Source organism: Acipenser ruthenus, chromosome 3 (assembly GCF_902713425.1).
Source record: "Acipenser ruthenus chromosome 3, fAciRut3.2 maternal haplotype, whole genome shotgun sequence".
In the NCBI taxonomy this organism is placed as follows: Eukaryota; Metazoa; Chordata; class Actinopteri; order Acipenseriformes; family Acipenseridae; genus Acipenser; species Acipenser ruthenus.
This window is the reverse complement of record NC_081191.1, coordinates 8,636,502-8,655,654: the sequence shown is the minus strand read 5'-3', so window position 1 is coordinate 8,655,654 and position 19,153 is coordinate 8,636,502. Positions and strand designations below refer to the sequence as shown.

General features: G+C 42.5%; 1 protein-coding gene across 1 annotated transcript in view; it reads left to right on the top strand.

Moving 5' to 3' along the window:
* ahr1a (aryl hydrocarbon receptor 1a) overlaps positions 1–19,066 on the top strand; it is a 74,317-nt gene extending 55,251 nt beyond the window's left edge. The window contains exons 5-11 of the mRNA XM_034058697.3: positions 10,482–10,605; positions 12,553–12,686; positions 13,423–13,625; positions 14,604–14,713; positions 15,301–15,442; positions 15,842–17,090; positions 17,462–19,066. Of these exons, the coding sequence (XP_033914588.3) occupies positions 10,482–10,605; positions 12,553–12,686; positions 13,423–13,625; positions 14,604–14,713; positions 15,301–15,442; positions 15,842–17,090; positions 17,462–17,608 (2,109 nt within the window). The 3' untranslated portion in view covers positions 17,609–19,066. The remainder of the gene's footprint in view (positions 1–10,481; positions 10,606–12,552; positions 12,687–13,422; positions 13,626–14,603; positions 14,714–15,300; positions 15,443–15,841; positions 17,091–17,461) is intronic.
* Positions 19,067–19,153: the final 87 nt, after the last annotated feature.

The following is a 19,153-nucleotide window of genomic DNA, read 5'->3' as shown; positions in this document are numbered from 1 at the left end:
TTTTATCAGTAGGTGAAGGTAGCATTGTAAGATTTGAGTGAGATTATTTCTTATTAGAAAACGATTCAGTACCGTCAGCCAATCGGCTTCCAGCTCTAGCGGGCTTTAATAGATGGTAGATGCCCGCTGGAATGTCTGAGCACCAACTGTAAATCAAATTTAAAATCAATCCGCGCAAGTGCTGCCTTCTTCTTTTTGACTTGCTGTATTTTCAGCATAGTTCACATCTATTGAACAGTAAATACTAAACAAAGATACAATTGGTCCAAATTAATTTTATTATCCACCAAAACCAGCCAATCAATATTTTGCATCTACGAAAGCAACCAATCCTGTACCTGCAACTGCCGAGAGCCAATCACAGACTGCCAGCTCGACTGGAGCACAGACACGGCATCTTTCAACAACAACAAAGCGAGACATGGACAGTTCAGTAATATTGCTCCATTCATATGTAGATTCAAGAAAGAAAGGCTTTGGCTGAAGGTAGAAACATGGTGAGTTAGGAGGCATTTTAGAGTGGTATTTGATGAGAGATTGTATTGGTAGTTCAGACTCCATCGTACATGGACTGTTCAGTAATTGCTCTGTTCATTCCTCAGGCAATGTCCTGACTATAAATAGGGGTTTAAAACCCTAACAAGTTAATAAAAAATAATAATCTATTTACTAAATAAAATCTCATTGTTTTTCCCTTTATATGTATATCATCCTTGTTCTTTATTTAAAAAATGTTCAGGTCTATTTTCTTTACTCAGCGGAAAGGTACCCAACGAATCAGTTTTAAGGTGTTTTTTAAAGAAAACAATGGTAAAAATCGTTTAAATCTCTCGATGATGGCTCTACCATGTGATAGTTGACCTTGACTTTCGTTAGCGCCCTCGCCTTTGGCTCGAGACGCATAACTCCCATCGTGGTCATCTATCACACGGTAGAGCCATCATCGACGGGCACTATCGCGTAATTATAATGATGTAAAAAGCCTGGTTACGGGGTAGCAAAAATATTAGTGTTCTTAGATGAAAGCAGATGGGAAATCCTTAATTAGAGTTTAGTCTGTCAGCTTTCATCCAAGAATACTAATTTGTTTTTCCATAGAATAGTTTGGAAATGTATTATTGTGGCAGAGCAGGGCTCTGCCCTTAGAAATACTGGCAGGGAAGGAGTTAAATTCTCCTCCCTGCCCAGATTGATTGCTTTAGGTGGGAGCAATCAGTCAATTAATCATTCAATTAAGGACTCAGCCACCTGGCATAAAAGGAGGCCTCAGCCTCCCATTTGGGAGAGAGTTCTGGAAGGAGAAGAAGAGTGTTTCCTGGTCCGGCTGTTGGAGGCGTTGTTTATCCCACTTCTGACACCAACTGTGACAGGATTGGCAGAGGTTGCGACTCAGAGACAGTTTGAAAGTTCAAAAATAAAGTTTTTAATTCACAAAAATCCAAAATAAACAGGCACAAAGGCCAAACAAAAAGGTTTTAAACATAAAATAAACACAAAACAAAAAAGCAAAACTTACAAAAATAAAGGTTTCCAGGCTGGGCGTTGCCTTCACTGGATTCAAAAACACAGCACAAACAGAAAACACTCTTCTTCTCCTTCCAGAACTCTCTCCCAAATGGGAGGCTGAGGCCTCCTTTTATGCCAGGTGGCTGAGTCCTTAATTGAATGATTAATTGACTGATTGCTCCCACCTAAAGCAATCAATCTGGGCAGGGAGGAGAATTTAACTCCTTCCCTGCCAGTATTTCTAAGGGCAGAGCCCTGCTCTGCCACAATTATATAGTACAGTATGTGCACTACAGTAAAAATCACTCCAAGTGAAGACATGCTGTAGCCTATACTTTTTTTCGCAATATTGTTATTATACATTAATGCATTGCAACCTAAAATTGTGTTTCATCTGGGGCATTGTGTAACACTGTGTACTGTAGAGCCCTCAGATTATCAGATAACACAAACATGTGACAGGCATGTCTCTACCACAGAGGTTAATTCAGCCAAAGGAGGATACAGTGGTATAGGCTTTGCAAAACCACCTAACCTTACACAGTAGTGAGGCTTTGGCATGAAACACAAACTGCTTCTTAATTAAAAAAAAAAACGTGTTTAAATGTTTAAATGTTTAAAAAACAAACAAACAAAAAATAATAAATACTGAAGTAGTTTTGCAAAGATTGTTGTCTTTCATTATATATACAGACGTGCTCAAATTTGTTGGTACCCCTCCACAAAAAACAAAGAATGCACAATTTTCTCGGAAATAACTTGAAACTGACAAAAGTAATTGGCATCCACCATTGTTTATTCCATATTTAATAGAAATCAGACTTTGCTTTTGATTTTTTATTCAACATAATATTGTAAATAATAAAACAAATGAAAATGGCATGGACAAAAATGATGGGACCGCTAACCTAATATTTTGTTGCACAACCTTTAGAGGCAATCACTGCAATCAAACATTTTCTGTAGCTCTCAAGGAGATTTCTGCACCTGTTAACAGGTAGTTTGGCCCACTCTTCCTGAGCAAACTGCTCCAGCTGTCTCAGGTTTGATGGGTGCCTTCTCCAGACTGCAAGTTTCAGCTCAATCCATAGATGTTCGATAGGATTCAGATCAGGACTCATAGAAGGCCACTTCAGAATAGTCCAATGTTTTGTTCTTATCCATTCTTGGGTGCTTTTAGCTGTGTGTTTTGGGTCATTATCCTGTTGGAGGACCCATGACCTGCGACTGAGACAGAGCTTTCTGACACTGGGCAGTACGTTTCGCTCCAGAATGCCTTGATAGTCTTGAGATTTCATTGTGCCCTGCACAGATTCAAGGCACCCTGTGCCAGGCGCAGCAAAGCAGCCCCAAAACATAACCGAGCCTCCTTCATGTTTCACTGTAGGTATGGTGTTCTTTTCTTTGAAAGCTTCATTTTTTCGTCTGTGAACATAGAGCTGATGTGACTTGCCAAAAAGCTCCAGTTTTGACTCATCTGTCCAAAGGACATTCTCCCAGAAGGATTGTGGCTTGTCAATATGCATTTTAGCAAATTCCAGTCTGGCTTTTTTATGTTTTTCTGTCAAAAGTGGAGTCCTCCTGGGTCTTCTTCCATGGAGCCCAATTTCGCTCAAAAAGCGACGGATGGTGCGATCAGAAACTGACGTACCTTCACCTTGAAGTTCAGCTTGTATCTCTTTGGCAGTTATCCTTGGTTCTTTTTCTACCATTCGCACTATGCTTCTGTTCACTCTGGGGTCGATTTTCCTCTTGCGGCCGCGCCCAGGGAGGTTGGCTACAGTTCCATGGACCTTAAACTTCTTAATAATATTTGCAACTATTGTCACAGGAACATCAAGCTGCTTGGAGATGGTCTTGTAGCCTTTACCTTTACCATGCTTGTCTATTATTTTCTTTCTGATCTCCTCAGACAACTCTCTCCTTTGCTTTCTCTGGTCCATGTTCAGTGTGGTGCACACAATGATACCAAACAGCACAGTGACTACTTTTCTCCATTTAAATAGGCTGAATGACTGATTACAAGATTGGAGACCTGTGTGATACTAATTAAAGAAACTAATTAGTTTGAAATATCACTATAATCCAATTATTTATTACCTTTTCTAAGGGGTACCAACAAATGTGTCCAGGCCATTTTAGAATATCTTTGTAGAATAAGCAATAATTCATCTCTTTTCACAGCTTCTTTGCTTTATTCTATGACATACCAAAGGCATGCAAGTATACATGATAAAATAGCTTTTAATTTCATCACTTTTCAGGAGGAATGAAGCATTATTTCAATGAGCTGTAAGGGTACCAACAAATTTGAGCACGTCTATATATATACAGCTCTGGAAAAAATTAAGAGACTACTGCAAAATTATCAGTTTCTCTGGTTTTACTATTTATAGGTATGTGTTTGGGTAAAATGAACATTTTTGTTGTATTCTATAAACTACTGACAACATTTCTCCCAAATTCCAAATAAAAATATTGTCATTTAGAGCATTTATTTGCAGAAAATGACAACTGGTCAAAATAACAAAAAAGATGCAGTGTTGTCAGACCTCGAATAATGCAAAGAAAATAAGTTCATATTCATTTTTAAACAACACAATACTAATGTTTTAACTTAGGAAGAGTTCAGAAATCAATATTTGGTGGAATAACTCTGATTTTCAAGCACAGCTTTCATGCGTCTTGGCATGCTCTCCACCAGTCTTTCACATTGATGTTGGGTGACTTTATGCCACTCCTGGCGCAAAAATTCAAGCAGTTCGGCTTTGTTTGATGGCTTGTGACCATCCATCTTCCTCTTGATCACATTCCAGAGGTTTTCAATGGGGTTCAGGTCTGGAGATTGGGCTGACCATGACAGGGTCTTGATCTGGTGGTCCTCCATCCACACCTTGATTGACCTGGCTGTGTGGCATGGAGCATTGTCCTGCTGGAAAAACCAATCCTCAGAGTTGGGGAACATTGTCAGAGCAGAAGGAAGCAAGTTTTCTTCCAGGACAACCTTGTACTTGGCTTGATTCATGCATCCTTCACAAAGACAAATCTGCCCGATTCCAGCCTTGCTGAAGCTCCCTTTTTCTTTCGCCTTCTGTTTTCATTATTACTTTTGAGCACTTGAAGGTGCACGGAGTTGGATACCTGGCTTGGTTGTGCACTCGGGTGGCCGTGTTGGGGGAAGTACAGTGTCGCTGGCAGAGGAGTCCAGCGTGAAACAAGGAGCAGGCGAGCCCGACTGAGGGGACAGCCTTCCGTAAAAATAATTTACAAAGTAAAAGAAATAATTACCTACCTGAGGGGACGTGTGTAGATATACGGGGAACCCTGGCCAACCCCAGTGTATAGGAACAACTGAGTGTAGGACGGAGACCCGTGCTGACCTGCTTAGCGGCAGTGGGGACACTGCATAAGCAGCACTTTTGTTTGTAGTTTTATTACTGTGTTTTATTTTCCCTTTTTCTTTCGCCTTCTGTTTTCATTATTACTTTTGAGCACTTGAAGGTGCACGGAGTTGGATACCTGTGTTGGTAACACCGTGGTCCTGGTTTACTGTCGGCAGTATCCAGACACCGGACAACAGCGCCCTCTGCGGGCTAAACTAACTAAAACAACTAATAAGAAAAATAAATAAATCTGGGCACCTGTGCGGTGTTTCCAAATAAAATCCTCTGTCTCCCGTGTCAGTGAATACCCCCACCCTTCCACACGTGGTGTGAGAAGTGGGATTCACTGGCACTGCCCACACAAAGCAGTGCAAAACCAGGGAGCAGAATGGATCCCCAGCAGATCTCCTGCGGGAAACCCTTACTGCGGTGGTGCAGGGGAGTGCAAGAGCTGCGGGGCCAGACCCATGGCTACAGCAGCCCACGAAAATGACTGCAGAGGATCGGCCAGAAGCATACCTGGAGGTATTTGAGGCGATGGTGATCTCTGCCGGGTGGGCCCGCGAGCAGTGGGCTAGCTACTTCCTGCCCAAGCTGACTGGGGAGGCGCAGGCGGCGGCGAGGAGCCTGGATCCGGTGGCAATGATGGAGTACCCCACGCTGAAAGCTGCCATCCTCAACCGCGTGGGTGCGACTCCGGAGGGATACCGCCGCAAGTTCAGGGAGGAGAACTTCTCGGCGGAGGAACACCCCAGGGCCATCGCGCATCGTTTGCAGGATTACGCACGGGGATGGCTGAACCCGGGAGCCACCACCACTGCCAGGCTGGTGGAGGTAGTGGTGGTCGAGCGGTTCCTGCAGTGCTTGCCTCCGGAACCGCGGGTGTGGGTGCAACGGCAGGCACCCGCCACCCTAGAGTTGGCGATCCAACTGGCAGAGCAGTACCAGGCAGCGGAACCAACGCCCGCTAAGCTGCCTGGAAACCGAGCTACACCAGCATCACCCCCTCTACTGGCCCCAGGGAGGGTGAAGGGCCTGGGGGGGAGGGGTAGCAAAGTCTTTGGACGGAGTGTGGCGGTGGGAGCTCCCGGCCCGAGAACTGGGGCAGAGTGGGGTCACCCACGGGCTGCTGCAGTGTTGGACCGGGGTCTCGCGCGGCCACCCTACCGTCGAGCCCCTTTGATGGGTCCTGTGTTTCAACCTCCTGCTGAAGCTTCCTGGCGAGAAACCAGTTCACTTATGTGTGGAACAAGCTGGGAGGTGAGCCACATCGACCGGCTATGGGATGTGACGTCATTCGACCAGGTAAGACTGTTCCATTCCATCAGTCACTCCAGCAGACGGGTTTTGTGATTCCTGTGTCAGTGGAAGATACACAAACCCAGGCTCTCTTAGATTCAGGGTGTAGTCAGTCCCTGATACAAGAGAGCTTAATCTCACTGGGGCATAAGCAAATAACGGGACAGGTGCATATAAAATGTATTCATGGGGATGTGCGCACTTATCCCAAAATGTACGTAAATCTGAAAATTGGCCAGCAGGTGATTCGAGAGCAATTGGGTTTGTGTCCTCGATTGACGGTACCGGTAGTTCTGGGACAGGACTGTGAGTAGTTTAAAAATTGGTTGGCTGCTGTGACGGCCCCGTCCTCCTTATTGGCTAAGAAAGAGGAAGTAATTGGCGAGATCTTTCCCTTTCGTGACCCGGATTGCTATTGCCACAGATTTAGACCCCGCAAAACTAAACGGGAACGCCGGGCCGCTAAGAATGAGGGCTGGCAATGGAGGGAGTCCGAGAAGTTTCAGGTGGGGGCGATTGGTGAAGAGACTGGGGGGGAGGTCGCGGAGTCAGCGCAGGGGTCTGGCTCTGCTGTCTCCGCTCAGGACCGACCTGATCCCGAGCTGGAAGCCATGGGAGCTGATTTTTTAGCTCGTTCCCATGACTTCCGACTCGAGCAAGGGCGTGACGACGTGCTGAGCAGGCTCTTTGACCAAGCAGCAGTGGTTAATGGTCATGTGGTCGAGCCCAGACGCGCCGCCACGTACCCTCACTTTGAAATTGATCGAGACCTTTTGTACCGTGTTGAAAAATTACCCCAGACGGGGGAAGTGCGTCACCAGTTGCTCATTCCTCAGCCCTTTAAGGAGGATTTGTTGCAGCTTGCTCACGCTATTCCCGTCTGGTCATTTGGGAAGGGACAAGATTAAAGTGAGGCTCGTGACACGGTTCTATTGGCTGGGGCTGGATGGTGACGTCAGATGTTTTTGCGAACGCTGTGGGGAGTGTCAGAAAGCTAGCCCTAGAGCCGTCCCGCGAGCTCCACTGGTGCCATTGCCCCTAGTGGAAGCTCCGTTTGAGCGTATTGGAGTAGATATAGTGGGACCGTTAGAAAGGAGTGCGGCAGGATACACACACCTATTGGTCATTTTGGATTATGCTACGCGTTATCCAGAGGCCATTCCCCTCCGATCTGCGTCTGCTAAATCTGTTGCCAACGAGCTCGTGAAGGTTTTCTCCCGGGTGGGGATCCCCAAGGAAATACTGACCGACCAAGGCACCAACTTTATGTCCCTGCTAGTCCGCGGAACATGTAAACTTTTGGGGATTAAGACCATTAGGACCTCAGTTTTTCACCCCCAGACTGATGGTCTTGTGGAGTATTTTAATAAGACCCTCAAAAACATGTTGCGCAGATTTATTAGTAGTGACGTGCGTTACTGGGACCAGCTGATTCCTCCCCTTCTCTTTGCTATCAGAGAGGTACCCCAGGCTTCCACTGGTTTTTCGCCATTCGAGTTGCTGACCAATACTGTCCGGTATGTGTTGGACCTGCGCAAACGTCTTGAGTCTGTGGGAAAATGGGCGCATGACAATTTGCAGCAGGCTCAGCACAGACAGGAGACCCAATATAACAGGGGGGCCCAGTTGCGCACGTTTCAGCTGGGGGATAAGGTGCTTCTGTTGTTACCCAGCTCTGAGTCCAAACTTCTGGCGAAGTGGCAAGGACCGTTTGAGGTTACACGCCAGGTTGGGACGGTGGATTATGAGATCTGCCAGCCGGAGTGACGGAGAGAAAAGCACATTTACCACGTAAACCTGTTGAAGCCTTGGTTACAGCAGGAGGCTTTGTTAGCGGCGCAAGCAGATGACGTCACCGACCTGGGACCTGATCTTTCTGTGTTGGCGAAACAGGGGTCGGTACAGATTGCAGATAATCTGACACCAACCCAGAAATGTCAGGCTCGGGCGCTGGTGGCGGAATTTCCTGATGTGTTTTCTCCTGTCCCGGGGCAGACTCGAGTAGCCCATCATCACATTGAGACTGAGCCGGGGGCGCTAGTTCGCCAGAGGCCATACCGCATACCTGAGCGCAAAAGGCAGGTAGTAAAGGCGGAGATTGACGAGATGCTCAGACTGGGGGTAATAGAGGAGTCCCAAAATGACTGGAATAGCCCAATTGTTTTAGTGGATAAGCCGGACGGGTCGACTCGATTTTGCATTGACTTCAGGCGAGTTAATGAAAAATCGAAGTTTGAGGCTTATCCCATGCCCCGGGTAGATGAGTTGCTGGAGCGTCTTGGCACGGCTCATTTTATGACGACACTGGATTTAACGAAGGGGTACTGGCAGATACCCCTGACCCCAGAGTCCAGAGAGAGGACGGCGTTTTCGACTCCCTTCGGGTTGTACCAATTTAGGACCATGCCCTTTGGGTTGCACGGAGCACCAGCCACTTTCCAGCGGATGATGGATCGCATTTTGCGGCCCCATCAGCAGTACGCCGCTGCTTACATAGATGACGTGGTTATCCACAGTGAGGACTGGCCGAGTCATCTACGTAAGGTAGCGGCGGTGCTGCAATCCTTGCGGGAGGCTGGGCTCTCTGCTAACCCAAAGAAATGTGCCATTGGGAAGAGTGAGTCGGAGTATTTGGGGTATCGAGTAGGGAGTGGCCAGATCAGACCGCTGATTGGTAAGGTGAAAGCCTTGGCTGACTGGCCAGTCCCTACAACCAAAACCCAGGTGCGCTCTTTCTTGGGACTAGCGGGCTATTACAGGAAGTTCATCCCGAGCTTCGCCACGCTCGCTGCTCCTTTGACAGACCTCACCAGGAAGGCTGCCCCAAATACGGTTCAGTGGACGGAGCCGTGCCAGAGAGCCTTTCTCGCATTGAAGCGAAGGCTGTGTAGCAAGCCAGTGCTATGCAGTCCTGATTTTAGTAGGAGGTTCACCCTGCAGACGGATGCGTCAGAGACAGGTCTCGGGGCGGTGTTGTCTCAGGAGGTGCGGGGAAGCGAGCACCCGGTCCTGTATATCAGCAGGAAGCTCCTTCCCAGCGAGAAAAACAATAGTACCATCGAGAAGGAGTGTCTCGCAGTAAAATGGGCAGTCGAGTCACTCCGGTAATACCTCCTGGGGCGACACTTCACCCTGATTACAGATCATGCCCCCTTAGCATGGCTTCACCGGATGAAGGATAACAACGCCAGAATCACGCGGTGGTACTTGGCCCTGCAGCCCTATGCCTTCAGGGAAGTCCACCGAGCAGGGAAACTGCATCAAAACGCAGATTTTTTCTCTCGGGAAGGCATTGGGTTGTAGGATTTTCGAATGGACCGGTGGTGCCATTCTGAGGGGGAGAATGTGTAACAGGGGAGATCTGGACTGACTGTCTGGCACATTCGTATTACTGCAGGTAGAGGGCAGCAGTCTCGTGGGATCTGCCTGTCGGTCATGGCGATGCCACGGAGAGGTGGGGAAAAGGGTGTGTGTGCTTTCCCTCTCTCTGAGTGGCTGGGGGGCGGGCCTTGGGAGACTGCTTGGCCCATAAGATCTGGCTTGGTTGTGCACTCGGGTGGCCGTGTTGGGGGAAATACAGTGTCGCTGGCAGAGGAGTCCAGCGTGAAACAAGGAGCAGGCGAGCCCGACTGAGGGGACAGCCTTCCGTAAAAATAATTTACAAAGTAAAAGAAATAATTACCTACCCGAGGGGACGTGTGTAGATATACGGGGAACCCTGGCCAACCCCAGTGTATAGGAACAACTGAGTGTAGGACGGAGACCCGTGCTGACCGGCTTAGCGGCAGTGGGGGCACTGCATAAGCAGCACTTTTGTTTGTAGTTTTATTACTGTATTTTATTTTCCCTTTTTCTTTCGCCTTCTGTTTTCATTACTACTTTTGAGCACTTGAAGGTGCACGGAGTTGGATACCTGTGTTGGTAACCCCGTGGTCCTGGTTTACTGTCGGTAGTATCCAGACCACGGACAACAGCGCCCTCTGCGGGCTAAACTAACTAAAACAACTAATAAGAAAAATAAATAAATCTGGGCACCTGTGCGGTGTTTCCAAATAAAATCCTCTGTCTCCCGTGTCAGTGAATACCCCCACCCTTCCACAGAGGGTTAAATAAAAAAATGGCAATGTTTGTCTACCTATTTAATTTTCAACTGCTGTGTTGGTTCAATTAAAGGTATGAACTCCAGAATAGTTTCTGCCTAATTCGAATTCTATAGCATTTGGTCATCACCGATTTTGAGGCTACATTTTATAAATCATCTTCACTAAAGGAATTGTACCTTTTTTTTTGCAGTCAGATGTCATCCACCAGAGTGTTTACGAACTCATCCATACAGAAGATAGAGCAGAATTCCAGCGTCAGCTTCACTGGGCCCTGAACCCAGGCCCTCCACCTGATTCAGGGCCGATTGTACCAGGTGAGTTTTCGTCTGGTTGGGTTACATTACACTGGTCATCATGGTAGGGTTTCAAGAAAGTGTTGAGCAATGCTTGTATCGTAGAAAAAAGGTTGCACCTACACTCAGGCAAGTTTGATTATGGAAATCATCTACTATAAATGTACCTTTTTGCAGGGATAAATGTCCAATTTACACAGACACACAAATGGAGAATCAGCCAATGGCTTCATCCAGATAGCCCTAATAGGTCAAAGCATTCTACGTCTGCAGCAGTCTTGGGAAGTTACCGCAGAAATGTAGACAACACAGTTGTCATCTGTACCAATCTGTCATTCGATTTTGCTGAGTAGAAGATAAAGGAAATAACTGTCAGATCTCAAAGCAAGCCATGTTTTTATATGACGGGCCAAGTGATACTGGATCATGTAAAACTAAATACTCACATCTCTCTATGACTCACAGCTGATGTCGCTGCCATAAAGTGGACTGATTCTGTTACTGAGCCTGCTCAGTTTTCACACTAGCCCATGATTGTCTTACACTGTCCATCTGAAGACATGCTACATGGCACAGCTTGCTGTCTGAACTTTATATAGTGAACAGCTGTTATCAGTCAGCATAGATGTAATGGCCAGTTTACTCTGGAGTAAGATGGTATTCCATGGGTCGTGCACTTTTAAAAAAGAGTGCCATACCAAAGCGAGTCACCAGTATTTTTAAGGATACTAACATATTTTGTTATATCCTTTGATTATACAAAATGTACATTTCTAGATTTTAAAATTAAGTACTCTGGCCTACCATAAAAAGAGATCCATCTTCATACTTCATATGGCCAACATGAGAAGTCGGAACCATCCTAATTCAGAACTGCATAATTTGTATACTGCCGCTAAACGTCTGTGTGATTTTAGCCTATTCATCTTGATGAGCAGTTTAAAGTAGAATGCCAGTGGTTTTCCATTTGATTCCTGATGACAGTGCTGGGTGATCTAGATGGCTAAATAACATGTCTGACAAGAGTTTTAAATGATCTGTTGAGTTCACCCTGTCCTTCATAGGGATACATTGCTAGCTTATGATACAACAAATGTTGTGCCAGGTGTGTTGCTGGGTAACATGGTTGCATCATTATAAAATTAGTCCAGGTAGTAGGAGTGCAAATAATGTTTCTAAGAAATTTTGTTGAACATCGCATTCTTGTTTTTAGGCAAGGTACTAGTACTGTAATTTATTACCCTGTAAATGATATACTGCTTTTGTTTTATAAAAGGCTGGTGATGTTCAGTATTTGCTTGTTTTTTAATACAGTATGAAAAAAGTACTAGAAAAATATAACGTTTTGCTCTGCATAATCAGCGCTTTTATTTTCTACTTCTTGTGAAACAAAATGGTAAATTAGAAAGTGTGGTGGGTTTGCAGCTTAGTAAGTCTCTCTGTATGGTAGAAGTAGTGATGATGGTGATTTTGGGGTGAAGGCTTTTTTTACAGGTTACACCTGAACACATTAAATTGTCTCTAGAAGATTAAATGGGGCTTTCAATATTAATTACATACAAGTGGGACCTCAGCAGCTACTTTGTAGAGTTTTCCTATAATATCCAGTATTTGCAACATATCTGAAGCTAAACACTAATTTTTAGTGTTCCTCGTCCACGTACTTCAAAACTGTTTGAATGTTATGTGCTGAATTAAAGCAGTTTGTTTTGGTATAAAATGTTGTGCAAGAAGCACGTGTGCTCAATATGTACATTTCATTTTGTCTCACAGTATTGCCTGAATTAAAAAAGAAAACAAATTAAGTGATAGTGAACTGAACACAATTTGTTGTTGTTGTTGTTTTGCTGGATAGTTTCCTTCTCAAATCTAAAAGGCTAAAAAAAAAAAAAAAAAAAAAAAAAGGATACACCAACATTGCTCACTTTATTGTATCAGCGCTTCAAATGTGTAATATTTTTGTTTTAGCTGCAGACAATGGGCTTTCCTTACCAGTCACCTACTACAATCCAGAGAAGCTTCCTCCGGAGAATTCTACATTTTTAGAAAGAAACTTTGTCTGCAGGTTAAGATGTCTTCTGGACAACTCCTCTGGATTTCTTGTGAGTGAAGTCTTCTGTTATCTTGATTTATGAAAAAGAAAATATATACTGTACGTTTATTTTTACAGGGTACTATACACTTTTAATTATTCAACATTAAATTCTGAAGTCTACAGATAACCCTGTTCTGCTTTATTGTTATAAATGTGACCTTGTTTGTTTAGTAGGGCATGGGGTTAAAAATGCAACACATTCTGTTTGAACACTGCAATCTGGTTAGTTACATAAGAAGTTTCTCATCTTCTAGCATTTCACTGGGTTCAAGTAAGGGTCATCTGCAACTAATCTGGTACAGGAAGTGATTTTACTGATGGCTTTGCGTGCTAAGTCTAAATCTAAAAACTGTTTTTAAATACACCATAATGTACTGATTCCCTACTTCTTAAAGTGTTTCACTGTAATGTCTAGTGGAGTGTCTGTATGACTGCTGAACTGTATTCCTCAAAATAGCCTGCAGCAGCTCTTTTCAGTTTTACACAGTCAGTTTTATCTGATAGACTTCTGAATAGGGCAGTCTTAAGTGAAGGCTAAGGCATGTTTTAGGGCTGAAATGACTTCTCAGTTGTTTGTCTTTTAACACACAGCTTCAAAATATGATACAGGTTCACTATATTCTCCTTACAAAAAAGTAAAGATAGTGGGAGAACAGTCTGAAAGCAAGCCACCTCTCCAACTCTCTCTTTTGTCCCTGTTGTTAATTGATTTTATGTTGTTTATTTGTTTGTTAAATCTTCAGGCTCTGAACTTCCAAGGTCGTTTGAAGTTTTTGCATGGACAGAACAAGAAGTCCAAAGATGGTTCCATAATCCCTCCTCAGCTGGCCCTGTTTGTGGTGGCTACTCCCCTGCAACCCCCATCCATCCTTGAGATCCGTACCAAAAACTTTATCTTCAGAACAAAGCACAAGCTGGACTTTACTCCTACAGCTTGCGATGCCAAGTGAGTATCAGACCATCCCTTTGGGTGATTCCAGGACTTGACCAAGCCAAACCAATCAAACCTGAACTTTTGTAGATTTTTTTCTTCGTCTATACTTTTAAATATGAAAATGTATTTCACAAAACCTCTACTGTTTTAACAAATTCAAATTCTAAAGATGATAGAATATAATATTTTGCTACATTCTTTGAGATTTTGCTTACTCGCCAAACAAACCTTTAATAAAGATGCACAAATGACTGAAAACAGTAAATGGCATAAATACAGCTTTCCACAGCTTAATGTCCCCATTTGTTTATAGAGCTTGAAACAATTAGCTGTCAATGAAATACAGGCAGCTTTGGTCTGGATTCTGAAACATCTGCTCATAATGCTGGTTTGGGGGTCATGCAGTCAAGTGCACAGTACTTGGCAACCAAGGGTGCTTGTAAAGGTTTACTTTTTTCTGTGTTATGAGATATACAACATTATGCAGCAAGTTTTCATACAATCAAATGTGGTGCACAGAATGTTTTGTATAATTTTACACTCACCATTAAAATGCAATGTTTTTCAAAGTCAGTATTCTGAACAATATGGTTTCTTGCTCACAGCGTGAACATAAACCTTTATATTTTTTGTTCAATATATAGAAAATGAACTTGAGAACCTGAAAACTATAGCCAAGGGGAATTAACCATTGGCAAATGTGTTTTTGAGTTTTAACATAACGGATTGCATATGAGCTTTGGAGGTGGACCACACAGAACCTAGTAGGAGTCTATTTTCTTTTGACACCTCAGCCCAATCCAGCACCACATTGTAAGTCAATTGCAGTTTATTGAGGTTCAGTAGTTGAAGGGGAGGGGGTATAAACGGTACATCTATACAGGTTTGCTGTGTTGTACAGATAAAGTGTTGAAAAGGATGGTAATACTTTATATCATGTTGTAATTGTTTATGTTGTAAAAGGTCTTGTTGTATTTTATTGTTCTGCAGAGGAAAGATTGTGCTGGGTTACACGGAGGCCGAGCTGTGCTATCGTGGAACAGGATATCAGTTTATTCATGCAGCCGATATGCTGTATTGTGCTGAGAACCACATACGAAGTGAGTATAGCCATCTCTTCTGTAACCTTAAACATCCATGTTATCTTGCCTTACATTGGTTTTCCTTTAGTTTATTATTCATGCATTAATAATTACCGCGCTTTTGAGCTTTTATTGTGCCAACATGTCAAGAAACTGGTGCAGAAAAAATTTGTAGAAATGACCTTGCTTTAGATTTTCTTTTGGAAAAAAAAAATAACACACATGAAGTCAAATAGGATAATCGAGAGTAGATGTAAACTGTAACCTTTCAGCTTGAAGTTGGGGTGGGGCGATCACTCGGTTTTTAAAGGGCATCTCTACAACCGAGTCTGGTATTACCATAATGTGATTTGTTTTAGTTTTTTTTTTTCAGAATCTAAATATGGGTCATGAGGTGTTTTGCAAGGAATGCTGTTCAATATTATGGACATCATTTATTCTCAATGGTGATGCAATTAAAATGATAATAAATGTGGCTATTTCTACAATTATTAAATTGAATAGAGCAGAGATCATTGGTTTGATTGGGGTTTTTCTCTGTGCTACACAGCTTCTCACTAATTGAATAGATGCAGTACTACAGTGTGTAACTTTTCATCTTTCAGTGATTAAGACCGGAGAGAGTGGCATGACTGTGTTCAGACTCCTTACCAAACAGAACCGATGGGCCTGGGTTCAGGCAAACGCACGCCTGGTGTACAAAAATGGAAGGCCAGAGTATATCATTGCTACCCAAAGAGCTCTTTCGTAAGTACATGCAGAGTTTATACATGCTATAAAGTAGTAATAAAAGTGTTCTATGCACAATATGAAAGCTGTTTGTGTTTAAAGACAAAATGCATTGGTACTTTTGAAATCACAGGTAGGCAAATCTTAAGAATGTCTGTCTGGTTTGTGTTTTCTTTTTTTTTTTATTATTTATTTGTGTACCACCCACATATTTTCCAGCTGAGGTATTTGATTAGCTTGAGACATTTTGAGATAGATCATGAAATGCTTCACGTTATACACTCTGAGAGAGAGAGTGACCTGAGAGAGATCATTTATACGCTTTCTTGGATTACAAGTTCATAGCATAAAAATGTCTGGGAGCATCTAAATAGCTCAATAATAATAAATATATATATATATTTTTTTTTTCCTCAGGGATAACGAGGGGTTAGAAAACTTACGTAAACGGAATCTAAAGTTGCCTTTTAGTTTTGCTACTGGGGAGGCTGTACTGTACGAGACAACTTTCCCACTGGCAATGACAGATCCTATGCATGCCAAGGCCAAAGGCACATCAGCCACAGCAGCTCCCTTCAGAGTAAAAGATCAAGAGTCCTTGGATCCTGACTCACTCCTGGGTGCCATATTGAAACAAGATGAATCTGTCTATGTCTGTGCTCCAGCACAAAACACAATATCTTTTGAAACTGGCCCATTTATTGACACCAAAGATGACTTAAATGGTATTCTGTCAAGTGACTGGCAAGATAACATTTTGCCAGTGGCACAAAACAATGCTTTGAGAGCAGAGGAAAGTGAGTGTACTTTGGATGGTAGAAACAATGAGTTGTCTAACTTAATGAAAAATCTTGGGATCAGTATGGACGACCTGGAACTTATTCAGCAAGATGAAGAGTTTCTGAAAGTCGAGTGGGATGACCCTGGAGACATCACCGATGTGGCAGATGACATCCTAAACTATGTCCAGGAATCGCTGAAGAAGAGATCGGACTGTATGTTCTCAAGTTGCACTCTTCAAAAGCCATTGGTACAGAGCCCAAGCGGCATGCTTCAGCAACAGCAGCTACATCCACAGCTGCACCCAGAACAACAGCAGCAGCTACATTCACAGCAGCTTCAACAGCAGAACCCACAACAGCAGCAGCTCTGCCAAAAAATGAAACACATGCAGGTCAATGGCATGCACACACTTTGGGCCCCAGTCAATGTACTGCCTGCAAACTGTCAACAAACACCCCAGCCACTACAGCAGCAATCACCACAACAGTACGAGTGCTTTCGTCTGGAAGGCACTGCCCAAGATTTCCTGTACAAAACTGAGCTAAACACAGTCCAGCCAGACTGCACACAGGACTTTATGCCATCTGAAGTATCTCAACATCAACAGCCACCTCACCTTACACACATGAACTATCCAGTCAATGACTTTAACACACAGGAATTGGAGGATTTCCTGGAGAGTTTACAGCCATGTCCAGAGACTCCACAATGTGGAATAAGCCCTCAGGATAGTATGATTACTTCACAGACCTATTACACGGGTGCAGTGTCTATGTACCAGGGTCTGCCGGAAACTCAATCTACTTGTATGAATCAAGTAAATCAGATGAATCGAATGTTGTTTAATCCGGGGACCTCACAGCAGCAGACATTCTTACCCAAGGTGAGCAACAGCGTCTTACCAATATATTGGTTTGAAGGATACATATTTAAATAGAACAAGTAATTTAAAAAAGATTGTATATCTGTGAGCTGATTAAGAATGTAGCCTGATCACCTGTGAAATCAATCAGTATTGTTTTGTATCCATTTCATAATGGGACATTGAAGATGAAATGTGTTCTCCAAGGGTTCAGTTGTGGGCAGTGAAATTTCACCTGGAGCAATTAAGGACATTTGCAACACACGTAATGAACATTAGGCAGCTACAGTACGGAGTGAGAAGTGACATTTGTTGATAAGTTTAAATACATAACATTTTCCTAATCTCTAAACAGTGTTCTTTTTACGCCTTTTTTTTCTTTTCCTTTTCAGTTCCAAAATGGAAACAATGGAACCATAAATGAAGCCTACCCAGAACCCTACAGCTTGATGGATTGCACTCAGTCTAAACAACTTCTTCACCATCAACAGTCAGAAACAAGACCTAACTCGGACCCAACATCCAGTGGCTTTCCATAACTTTGAACTCTCGTACCATGCCTGACGGGTTGTTTTTGCTTGCATGAGTGCTGCCTTCTGAAGGTTAGCTTATTATGTGAAGAATGTGAACTGGCAAAATGGCTTGATAAACCAAAAAAAATAAGAGGAATAAAAGGCTGGTTATACTGTGCAGGATTTTAATCCAAAGCTTTTTTGAGGAGGATGATTGCTTTTGCTTTCTTGCACTACAAGTGCATAATCTAAACAAAGACATCTAAGAAATGTATTTTGATTTATAAACCATGTTCTTTGTTTACCTTTGCTTTCAAAGTAAATGTTGGAATATAAGATAAGGCACATGTTAGTAGTTGGAATAGAAATACAATGCACTAGATGAACATTCTGCCCCCAAATGATTTTACTGCACTAAGGTTTCCCCTGTTGTTAAGGTCGCTGCAACCATGGAAATAGTTGGTGTTTAATCAAGATGTATGTCTTTATTTGAAGTATTGTAAGTCCAATAGTTACAAACAGAAGATGTGGACTGAAGGAGTGTTCTGTTAATAATATGGGAGCTATGAATGGAGGTTTGATATAATGTGACAATTATTTTAATAAAATATCCTTAACAAACTACAAAATAAAACTGTATTTTTCCTGAAGTTAGGTAATTATAAATCCACACTATTTAATTGCACCTTATGATACTAACCTGTGAATGATTTCCTTATGTACATAGGCAGCTAAATATCTAATGGCAATATTAACATGTGTATGGATCATTTGTTGGTGCCACTTTAATTTTGTCAAGATTATTGTCTAATTTGCATTTTACAGTGTAATGTAAGTGGTCATTTTAATAGGCATTTTTATGTCAGAATTAGTAGCTTAATTTGTTTCAAATGTTTAAATCACGTGCCTTATCTTATTAGAGATCAGGTATATAGGTTAATAGTGTTTGCCTAAAATTCTATGCAACTATTTTTCAGCGCTTTCAAATTACAAATTACACAGTTACAGGTAATGATTCACGTTTACATGTCTGCATTAGTGAGGGTTTTTTTTTTCATCAAAAAAGAAAATTGTGTTTAGCACTTTTGTAATTATTATTATTATTATTATTATTATTATTATTATTATTATTATTATTATTATTTTAGAAACGACAAAATTGAACATTACTTTTGTATTGCACTCTTAAGAGAAAGAAATCAGAATTTTTTAAACGGTGAGATTTTATTTTAGCCTTTAGATCCCATTCTCTCCTTCCGAACCTGTATAACCTTTTCTACTTTAAGACAGCTGTTGACTTCAACGCTGTAGAAATAATATATTTGCTGGCGGACATGCCCTGAGTCCAGTGTCTATGAGCTTTGTGGATTGTAACGTGTTTAACAGGGCAAATGGTTATGGCACATGATACCTGTATCAATGGCTTTGCTGTATTGCACTTGCTCAGACAAAAGCCTCAGTTCTATTAAAGATATACAATTTTAATTTCTTATAGAATTTTTTTTATATAAATTTGATACAGATACATCTGTGTTGTCTGCCACAGAATGTATTTTAAATGAAAATCAAATA